At 43.7% G+C, this 11,386-nt stretch overlaps 1 protein-coding gene across 2 annotated transcripts in view; it reads right to left on the reverse strand.

Annotated features, from left to right (window-relative positions):
• Positions 1-4,594: 4,594 nt before the first annotated feature.
• Positions 4,595-11,386, reverse strand: part of FSCN3 (fascin actin-bundling protein 3) — a 10,326-nt gene continuing 3,534 nt past the window's right edge. Inside the window, exons 4-7 of one of the 2 annotated variants that reach the window (XR_002481909.1) lie at positions 8,366-8,525; positions 7,401-7,571; positions 6,870-7,070; positions 4,595-4,771 (exon numbers count right to left, since the gene is read on the reverse strand). Coding sequence is in view for 1 of the 2 variants with exons in the window: in XM_008057028.1 (XP_008055219.1) it covers positions 6,870-7,075; positions 7,401-7,571; positions 8,366-8,525 (537 nt within the window). In the remaining variant the exon portion in view is untranslated. Of the gene's footprint in view, positions 4,772-6,869; positions 7,076-7,400; positions 7,572-8,365; positions 8,526-11,386 lie in introns of both variants that reach the window. The other variant, XM_008057028.1, reaches the window with a different exon arrangement.

The raw sequence follows: 11,386 nt of genomic DNA on the forward strand, positions 1-11,386 counted from the left end.
AAAACAATTGTGTATCTATTCTTACATGTTTAAACTTCAGTCACCTTCAAAGTACTCTCCATTTGGTGCAATACACTACTTGAGATGCTTTTTCCACTGCTCAAAACAGCTTCTGAACTCATCAACTTTGATGTCTTTTAGTCTTCTGCTGTTTTTTGTTTCACCTCTTCCACATCAGCAAAATGTTTCTTTTTGAAGATTTTTTTTTTTTTAATCCAGGGAAACAAAAACATAGTTGTTTGGGGAGAGATTGGGTGAATAGGGAGGGTGTGGCATGGAGGTCATGTTTTTATGGGTCAAAAACTGTTGAACACTCAGAATGGTGTAGGCAGGTGTGTTTATAAATCACCCATCATGAAATGGGCAAACGTGTTGAAAGAATCTCCAAAAATTTCGCCAAAGATTTTCACCAAAGCTCTTACCACAACACTAGCTAGTACACGGATGCCAAGGGGTTCCTAGAACACTTAACTAGTGGGGAAATCCTATACTGCAAGGCCTGCCCTCCAAAAGATAATTCTGGGTTTTTTTGGGGGGGGTCCCTTGTCGTATACAGGGCTCAGTATTGTAGTTTCAGGCATCTGCTGGGGGTCTTGGAATGTATCCCCCATGGATAAGAACTGACTACTAACTATATGGAATGCTGAGGAAGAGAGTCTGCATTAAATGACCTCCAAGACTGTATCCCACTGCACATATTTGGCCTGTCCTTGATGCTTTCTAGGAAAGGAGATGTCCTAGTGTCTAGTGTTCTCAACTTTCACTTATTGGATTGAAATTTTTAAAAAATTCTTTTATATCACTTGAAGAGTAATGTATTACAAAACCAAAAGTTATTTTCCTCTATTCAAACTGAATCTCCTCATGTTCCAGTTTCAGTCTTCTCAATGGATTTAAACATCAGAAATTCATTACGGCATGGAGCAATTTTTCCAAAGTGGGAAATAGACATCGCTGTTGGTATTTGAGAACATATGTGTTAGGAGGCATGTGATGCTTGCTTTAAATAATATCCAGTCAGATGTAAGGACAGTATTCCCTTTTCAAATCCCTTTCAATTCTGATTGTATCAAAGAGAAAGCTTCATTTTGGTTCTAGTCTTTAGTGCTTCTTTAACAGCTGTTAATCTCCTTTATTAGCAAAGGGAAAAGGAGCTTCAGGTTCTAAGCCTTGGGCAGGGAAGAGAAATCTCACTAGGACTTGATAATATCACTTTGCTTTCGTTATGCAGCCATATCTTGTTTTATTGTGCCTCGATTTAGTGAGCTTTGCATATTGCCTTTTTCTCTTTTTATACATAGAATGTTTGTGGTAAGTCTAACAGCACCATTTTTCCAACAGCATATGCTCACTTTGTGTCTCTGTGTCACATCTTAGTAATTCTCACAGTATTTCAATCTTTTTCTTTATTATCATATCTGTTATGGTAATCTGTGATTATCTTTTATGCTTCTATTGTAATTGTTTTAGGGTACCATAACACACACCCATATAAAATGGTAAACTTAATTGATAAATACTGTGTGTATTTTTGCCGTTCTTACTTCTCTGTTCCCCTCCTCAGACCTCCTAATTCCCTGAGACACAATAATATTGAAATTAGGCCAGGCCGGGCACAGTAGCTCACGCCTGTAATCTCAGCAATTTGGGAAGTCGAGGTGAGAGGTTTGCCTGAGGCTGGGGATTTGAGAACAGTCTTGGGTAACTTGGTGAGACTTCGTCTCTACAATAAATAAAAAAAATTAGCCGGGTGTGGTGGCACTCACCTGTAGTTCTAGCTACTTGGAAGGCTGAGGTGGAGGATTGCCTGAGCTCAGTAGGTAGATGCTGTGGTAGTCATGAGACTCTGAATCAAAAAGAAAGAAAGAGAAAGAAAAAGAAAGAAAGAAAGAAAGAAAGAAAGAAAGAAAGAAAGAAAGAGAAAGAAAGAGAGAGAAAGAAAGAAAGAAAGAAAGAAAGAAAGAAAGAAAGAAAGAAAGGAAGGAAGGAAGGAAGGAAGAAAGAAAGGCTAATTAATAACCCTACAATGTCCTCTTGGTATTCAAGTAAAAAGAAGAGTCACATGTCTCTTGCTTTAAATCAAAAGCTAGAAATGATAATGTTTAGTGAGAAAGGCATGTTGAAAGCTGGGCCTCTTGTGACAAACAATTAGCCAAAAAGTTGTGAATGCAAATAAAAAGTTCTTAAAGGAGATTAAAATTGCTACTCCAATGAACACAGGAAAGATAAGAAAGTGAAGACAGACATATTGTGGATATGGAGAAAGTTTCAGCGACCTGGCTAGCTCAAACCAGCCACAATATTCCCTTAAACTAAAACCTAATTCAGAGCAAGGCACTAACTCCCTTCAATTTCATGAAGGCTGAGAGAGATGAGGATGCTGTGGAAGAAAAGTTGGAAGCTAATGGAGTTTGGTTCATGAGGTTTAAGGAAGGAAGTCATCTCCATAACATAAAAGTACTGGCCAGGGCTAGACTCGGTGGCTTAGCCTGTAATCCCAGCACTTTGGGAGGCCACGGTGAGTGGATTGCTTGAGCCCATGGGTTCAAGACCAGCCCAGGAAACTTGGGGAGACCTCAACTCTACAATAAATTTTTAAAAAATTAGTAGGGTGTGGTATAAAAATGGTAAACTTAATTGATAAATGCTGTGCCTGTAGTTCTGTCTATTTGGAAGACTGAGGCAGAAGGATCTCATGAGTCCAGCAGGTTGATGCTGGGGTGACCATGAACATCACTGCACTCCAGCCTGGGTGACAGATTCCTTTGATGGATCTGAGCAAAGTAAATTGAAAACCTTCTGGAAAGGATTCACCCTTCAAGATACCATTAAGAACATTTGTGATTCATGGGATGAGGTCAAAATATCAACATTAACAGGAGTTTGTACTCTTTCTCAGGGATGACATTGAGGGGCTCAAGACTTAATCAGTAGAAGCAACTACAGAAGTAGTGGAAATGGTAAGAGACCTAGAATTATAAACGGAGCCTGAAGATGGGACTGAATTACTGCAATCTCATGATCAAATCTTAAATGGGTGAGAGGTTGTTCCTTATGGATGAGCAAAGAAAATTGTTTCTTAAGATGGCTGGGTACAGTGACTCAAGCCTGTAATTCCAGTACTTTGGGGCCGAGGTGAGAGGATTGCCTGAGCCCATGGGTTCAAGAACAGCCTGGGCAACATGGTGAGACCTCGTCTCTACAGTAAAATAAAAAAATTAGCAGGGTGTGGTAGCATGCACCTCTAGTTCCGGCTACTTGGAAGGCTGAGGCGGAAGGATCACCAGAGCCCAGCAGGTCAACGCTGGGGTGGCCATGAGCGTGCCACTGCACTCCAGCCCAGGTGATGAAGTGAGATTCCAACTCAAAAAAAAAAAAGCAGCCGCAGGGTTGAGAGGATTGTCTCCAAGTTTGAAATTTCTACTGTGGGTAAAATGCAATCAAACAGCATTGCTTGCCACAGAGGAATCTTTCGTGAAAGGAAGAGTCAATCAATGCACCAAACTTCATTGTTTTATTATTTTTAAGCAATTGCCACACCCACCCCAACTTTCAGCAACCACTACCCTGATCAGTCATCAACCACCAACATCTAGGCAAGACCCACTACCAGCAAAAATAGTACGACTTGCTGAAGGCTCTCAGATGATTGTTTGCATTTTTTGCAAGAAAGCATTCTTTAATCAAGGTATGTTACTCTTTTTAGACAAAATGCTGTTGCACACTTAATAGTCGATGGCATAGTATAAACATAACTTTCATATGTACTGAGAATCTAAAAAATGTGTGACTTGCTTTATTGTGTTATTTGCTTTGCTGTGTGATTTGCTTTGTTTTGTTGGTCTGTAACTGAACCTTCCCTATCTCTGAGGCATGCCTGTATTATTTTTATAGTCATTTTCCATTTATGGCAAGGGATTCTGGTTTTCCATTTTATGATAGCAATAAAAATATTCCTTTCTACATAAATGTATTTAAGAATCTCTGTCAATATAAACATTAATAGGGCAGATGGTAGGTAGGTCAAGGCCAAAATTATGAAGACAGTGCAAGAATGACGGACAGTATGAAATCCTACTTTGATGGAAAGAACAGTGAACATTAGAGTCAAAAAATTTGAGTCAGAGGCCTGACTCTGTTGCAATGAGTCATGGGAACCTGGGCAAATCACTTCAGCTCCCTGTAAATGGACGTGCTAGAGGAAGTACTTACCTCACTGGATCAAAGTCATGAGAGGGTGGGGAAGTTTGGTAAGTTGCAGCTAGGGGAGGTCAGGGGATGGACTGTACAGGTGTTAGGTGTCATTGCCATTACCCTATGCCTATAGGAGTAACAATTCTTTCTTCTTTCTAAGCCAGAAGGACATTTAAAGTAAGTCACAGTAGGATTCTGAAACCTTCAGGGCAAGGCTGGCTCTTTGTGGCATCCCTAGGGAAAGTCTAGTGGTTCTGAGTGGAAATGGGAGGTCATCTGTGGGGGAACTGGTTACCATTTGGTCTCCCCTTTTCTGGTTAGAAGTTGAAGCAGCAGAAACCTCCATCCCCATCCTCATCTAGACCCCTACTCTCTACTGAGTCAGAAACACACCAATATCTTGGGGGTGGCCTGTATTGTTTCAAGTATTGTTGTTTGAAACAGGTGTTTTACTAAACTGGGTAGGAAGAATTGTGTAACATATTCTTTTCTTGGATCTTGACTCTGGGGTTCCTGTTGTTTAGTGCAGTAGTTTTCCCTGGAGAATTTGGGTTTTGGTAGGTGGCATCCCATTGACCTGAGGAGGAAAGAGGAAATAGAAATGTTCAGCAATCAGTCAGTCATTTGCTGATCTTGCACTTTTAGAATACTGGCTAAGAGCCTATGGGAGGAGAGAGAATAAAGTGATCTGTCTCTCTCTCTCTTTTTATTTTTATTTTTTTAAGTACAAGTCTCACTCTGTTGCCCAGGCTGGAGTACAGTGGTGCGATAATGGCCATTCCAGCCTTGACTTGCTGGGCTCAGGCAATCTTTCTGCTCAGCTTTCCAAGTGGCTGAGACTATAGGAGTGTGCCACCACAACTGGCACATTTTTTGACTTATTATAGAGATGAGGTCTCACCAAGTTGCCCATGCTGGTCTCAAACCCTTGGGCTCCCAAAGTGCTGGGATTACAGGTATGAGCCACCATGCCTGGCCGATTTGCCTCATTTTTGATGAGGGATCAACACTAGACATCTGCAATGTTAGCGTATAAGAAAAGGTTTACTAGCACTTGGTTCCTGATCTGTCTGATGTCAAAACCAAAGCACTTTCTACAACAAGCCAGGAAGATGAGGTCAGTTGTGAAGGCACAGGACTAGAACAATGAGGTGGCCTGAAGAGTGTGAACAGGGAACAATGGAAAAGCAGCAGCATGCTAACAAAGCAAATGATATGGAGGTGAGATGAGATGGGGACAGAGCTGGTGGCAGGGGGTATGGCTGGTGTGCCTTGGAAGCAGTGTGGGCTTCTGGTGGAAAGGCTGGAGCCAAGTGGCAGCAATACATGAAGGGAACCAAAATAAACAAAAAAAACCCAGAATTTTTTTTGTTTTGAAGGTGGGCCCCTTGTAGTTCAGGCTTCCCCTGCCAGGCAAGTGTTCTAGGAACCCATTGGTATCAGTGTACCAGCTTGCATTGTCACAAGAGGCTGCATTCAGCCTCAGTAGGTTTTTTTTTTTTAAAGATTCTTTCAGAGTGTTTGCCCATTTCAAGATGGGTGATTTACAAGTGCACCTGCCCACACTGCGCTGAGTGTTCCACAGTTTTTGACCAAAGATGGCAAGACCTCTGTGCCCCACCCTTCCTATTTGCCTGATCTCACCCTGAGTGACTTTTTTTTATTGTTTCCCTGGATGAAGAAAGTCCTTGAAGGGAAATGTTTTTCCCACGTGGAAGAGGTGAAACAAAAAATGGCAGAGGCACTAAAAGGCATCCAAACTAATGAGTGCAAAGACTGTTTTGAGCAGTGGAAAAAGCATCTCAATAGGTGTATTGTATCAAATGGAGAGTACTTTGAAGGTGACTGAAGTTTAAACATGTAAGAATAAAGACAATTTTTAATAAATAAATTATGGGGTTTTTTGGGTTCCCCCTCATATTAAATAAGAAGGAGAGGCATTGTTAGGGAAGCACCCAAGAATGTGTAGGGTTTGATGAAAGAAATGAAAGGGAGGATGTAGAGATGGTGCTGAGGTCTTGAGCCTGACCATCTGGGAGGACAGAATACCTGGCCCTGGGGAGCGCAGGAAGAAGAGCATCATCTCAGGCGAGACTGAGCGGCTGACTTCAGCAATGCTGATTCTGAGGGACTTCCAGGAGGAAGTCAACTGTCCATCACAAAGTTGGAGAGAAACGCCAACTGGCGTTCAGAAGAGTCAGGGCTGGAGATGAGTATCTGAGAGCCATGGGCACTCCAGGGAACCAGGAGGCAGGGAAAGAGAGCATGTAGGATAGAAAGCACATCTTTTTTCCATCTACACACATCCTCAAAGTCACCTGTTTTTCCTAAAAGTGGGGTGAAATTCTGCCTCTTTATGGAGAGAGAGAGAGACACAGGAATATCCCACCCAGTCTCCTCCAGACTTGCATGCAAGCCCACATGTCCACGTGAAATAACAGCAGGAAACCTAGATCTGATTTCTTGTCTCCTCTCTAGCAAGTCCAAGTTTAGAAGCCCGCAAGGAATGGCGCAGATTTGGAACAAATGTCTGGAGCTGATTGAGTTGCGGAACAGAAGTCAGCTGGCAGTGCATTTCCGTCTTCTCATCACACGCCTCCCTCTCCACCTTCCTTCTCCTCTTCCCACTAGCTCCTGCTCCCTCAACCCCCAGCCCCTTGCCCCCGCTCCCTTACCTAAAATTCCCAGATACACTCTTTGGTAATTCCTTCGCTGTCTGCCAAAAGAGTGCCGCTTCGGTCAGCTCGCATGTAGAAGCCATTGGGCGCCAGCACGGTGAGCAAGTTGCTTCCCTGAAGCTCTATACAAAAGTTGAGGGCAAACTTTCCCCAAGGGCGAAAGGTGCCAAAGGATGATATTGACCAGAAGGATCCACCCTGTGCTGGGGAGGGAAAGGCTGTTCGCAGGGGCGTCCTCCAGCAGTTTGGCCTAGAGGGGCTTCCTGGAGTCCCACCATCCTCCCTCCCCTGGCTGCCCATCCTGCCTGCATTGGCAGGTACTCTTGGGTAAAGCAGGAGGGCTCATAGGGATTCCACTGGCTTCTGTTCTGCCAACCCACTCTGGGGCCTTGAAGTGCAAAAACAAACAGAAGCCCTGTTTTTCCTTCTTTGATGAGCAGGCCCTGAGAGAGGCGACCTGAAGTCTGAGTTGGGACTGAGGCAGGCACTAGGCCATGATCCCTGGGGCAGGAAAGAGGAGCCACTCACCCTGGAAGTGGTAGATGCCCTGGTGGCAAGGCAGCAGGTGAATGCAGTCGGGCTGATCCAGATTGCATCGTATGAGGTCATGATCTGAGGAGGAGCCCACGTACCCATAGCGACCTCGCAATACAAGGAAGGGGCGGTTGGCTAGCCGAATCCCAAACTCCTCATTTGGGCCTGAAAGAAAGAGGAAGGAGTTATCTGGATGTTTTCCCAGATGGAAGCAAAGGAGGAGGGGGAGTGGGGGTGGAGTGGGGGGGGTAGAGTAGGGAGGGTGGAGTGGGGGCTGGGGAGGGGACTAATTGCAGAAAGGTGCTGTCGATATTTGACATTTAATGAACACCCACTACGAGTCAGGTCTTATACCAGGTGCTTGTGAAATAGTTGTGAGAGCACCTAGCTCAAGAAATGTTAATATTCTTCCTTCCTTTGAGATATGTTTATTTATTTAATCCTCATGACAACTGGGAGAGGCAGCAGAGTGGCTATCATCTCCACTTTTACAGACAATACAACCGAGGCTCAAAGGGGTGGTTTGCTCAAGTGATGACAAAAATCAGTGACTGAGCAAGTATACAGACCCAAATCTTCTGGCCCCAACTCCAGACGCCAGTGCCTTTTTTTTTTTTTTTTTTTGAGATAGAGTTTCACTCTTTGTCCAGGTTGGAGTGTACAGTGACACCATCACGGCTCACTGCAGCCTCAAACTCCTGGGGTTCTGAGTAGCTGGGACTACAGGTGAGTGCCACTACACCTAGCTAATTTTTCTATTTTTGTAGAGATGAGGTCTCACTTTGTTGCCCAGGCTGGTCTTGAACTCCTGGCCTCAAACCATCCTCCTGCCTCAGCCTTCCAAAGTGCTGGGGTTACAGGTGTGGGCCACCACACCCATTTTTTTTGTAGTTTGTTTTTTAAAATTCTACTTCCTTCTATAAGCATCCCTAACCTGGGAGGAGGGGCGTTCCATGTACCTGGAAGGCTGGCATTGGCCATCAGCAGGCCATTGGCTGCAATGGTCAGGAAGCGCCCATGGGAGGACTGAAGGCTGATCCTACCACAATTCCAGTGCACACGGAAGAGGGTGTCAGACTCCATGGGGTGCCCATCAGCCATCACTGTCCTGTGGTGCCTCTGGAGAGAATATCAAGAATAGGGATGAGGAGTAAGGACCAATAATCTCAGCATTTTTCCCATCATTTTTTTTATTCCTAGACCCTCTTCTCATCCCACCTGCCAGCGTTTTCCATTCTCCCAGAAGTTATGCTTTGAGATCCTTTTTGGAAAATACATGGAGGCCTCTGTTCTCCTACTTCCTCCAGTCTGTGCTGTATCCCAGAGCACAGCATAAAAAGGGGGCCAGGATATCACACGGAGAGAAATGAAGCTCAGCCCTGACTCCAAAATAATTTTGAAATAGATCATAGACAAACAAATGAAAGTTAAACTATGAAACATCTAAAAGAAAATGAGAAGGTTTTTGCAACTTTGGGATATGCAATGATATCTTGGGGCAAGAAAAGCAGTAACCAAAAAAAAAAAAATAGACAAATTGAACATCATCAGAATTAAAAAATTGCTTCTCAAAGGACAACAGTAAGCAAACGCAAAGGCAAGCCACAGTGGGAGAAAGCGTTTGCCTTATATATATGGCAAAGGACTTGAATAAACATATAAAGAACTCTTACAACTCATAAATAAAACAGAGAACCCAATAACAAACGGCAAAAGACCTGAACAGACACCTCAGAGAGAGTATATGAAAAAGGCCAATAAGCACCTGAAAAGATGCTAAAAATGACTAATTATAAGGTAAATGCAAATTAAATTCACAGTAAGAAGTCATTACACACCCAATACAGAGGCAACAACAAAAAAAGATAAACAATACCAAGTGTTGGTGAGAACTTGAAGCACTTAGAACCCTACTACAAGACTGACAAGAATGTACATTGGTTTAGTCACTTGAGAAAACAGACATTTTTTTTTTTTTGAGTTGGAGTCTCACTCTGTCACCCATACTGGAGTGCAGTAGCCACTCCTGGCCACCGCAGCCTCGACCTGCTGGGCTCCGGCGATCCTTCTGCCTCAGCCTTCCAAGTAGCTGGAACTACAGGTGCGTGCTACCACGCTCGGCTCATTTTTAAAATTTATTGTAGAGATGAGGTCTCGCCAAGTTGCCCAGGCGGGTCTCGAACTCACGGGCTCAGGCAGTCCACTCACCTCAGCCTCCCAAAGGCACGGGATTACAGGCTGAGGCACGGAGCCCGGCTGACATTTTTAAATAGTTAAATGCACATCTATCATATGACCTAGTAATTCCACCCCTAGGTGTTCACTCAAGATAAATGAAAATGTAGGCTCACAAAAAGACTTGTACATGTGCTGGACTTGGTGGCTCAGCCTGTAATCCCAGCACTTTGGGAGACGGAGGTGAGTGGATTGCCTGAGCCCACGGGTTCGAGACCTGCCCAGGTAACCTGGCGAGACCTCATCTCTACAATAAATCAAAAATTAGCCGGGTGTGGTAGTGTGCACCTATAGTTCCAGCTACTTGGAAGGCTGAGGCGGAAGGATTGCCGCAGCCCAGCAGGTCGAGGCTGCGGTGGCCGGGAGCGGCCTATGTACTCCAGTCTAGGTGACAGAGTGAGACTCCAACTCAAAAAAAAAAAGACTTGTACGTGAATGTTCACAGCAATTTATTAATGATGGCCCAAACTGGAAACAACCCAAGTGTTCATCAACAAGTGAATGGATAAGCAAATTGTATTGATGAGTAGTAGTATAGAATACTACTCAGCAATAAAAAGGAATAAACTACTGATACGTGAACATTATGAATGAATCTTAAAAACCTTGTACCAAGTAAAATATTTACCAGTCATGCCATGTGTTACCATTTGTATGAAATTCTTTTTTTGAGTTGGAGTCTCACTCTGTCACCCAGGCTGGAGTGAAGTGGCACAATCATGGCCACTGCAGCCTCAGCCTGCTGTGCTCAGGTGATCCTCCTGCCTCAGTCTTACAAGTAGCTGGGACTACAGGTGAGTGCCATTTCACCTGTCTAATTTTATTTACTTGTTTATTTATTTATTTACTTTAGAGACAAGGTCTTGCCAAGTTGCCCAGGCTGGTCTTAAGCCCCTGAGTTCAGACAATCCTCTCACTGGGATTACAGGTATGAGCCACCATGCCTGGACTCCATCTGGATGACATTCTAAAGTAGGCAAATCTAATTCATAGTGACAGAACACTGATGAATGGTATTGGGGGTGGGTAGAAGGGTGAAGGGAACTGATTGCAAAGGGGCAGGAGGATTTTTGTAACAATGGGGCTATTTTCCAACTTGTGGTATGGTTACAGCATGGGTGCATGGTTGTATACATTTGTCGAAACTTCCTGAATTGTATACTTAAAATAGGTGCATTTTATTCATAAAATAAACATACCTACTATACATAATATATTTGTACATGATTTATATGTATTCTATAATGTGTATACCAGATGCCAATAAATGTGTACACATCTTAAGAGATGTTAACTATGTATTACAGCCGGGCATGGTGGCTCATGCCTATAATCCTAGCACTTTGGGAGGTTGAGGTGAGAGGATTGCCTGAGCCCATGGGTTTGAGACAAGCCTGGGCAACATGGTGAGACCTCATCTCTACAATAGATCAAAAAATTAGCTGGGCATGGTGGTGCATACCTGTGGTTCCGGCTACTTGGAGGGCTGAAGTAGAAGGATCGCCTGAGCCCAGCAGCTGGAGGTTGTGGTGGCCACGAGCGTGCCACTACACTCTAGCCTGGTCGACAGAGTGAGACTCCGACTTAAAAAAAAAACCAACCAACCAACCAATGTATTACTTTTAGTTTGTGCTAATCAGATGTGTCTGGGCACTGATGGTAACCACTGTGAGCACCTCTTATTTTTATTTTTTAATTTTTTTGTTTTTTGAGTTGGAGTCTCACTCTGTCACCCAGACTAGAGT

This window comes from Carlito syrichta, unplaced genomic scaffold, assembly GCF_000164805.1.
Source record: "Carlito syrichta isolate Samal-C Ts95f unplaced genomic scaffold, Tarsius_syrichta-2.0.1 Scaffold302616, whole genome shotgun sequence".
Classification (NCBI taxonomy): domain Eukaryota; kingdom Metazoa; phylum Chordata; class Mammalia; order Primates; family Tarsiidae; genus Carlito; species Carlito syrichta.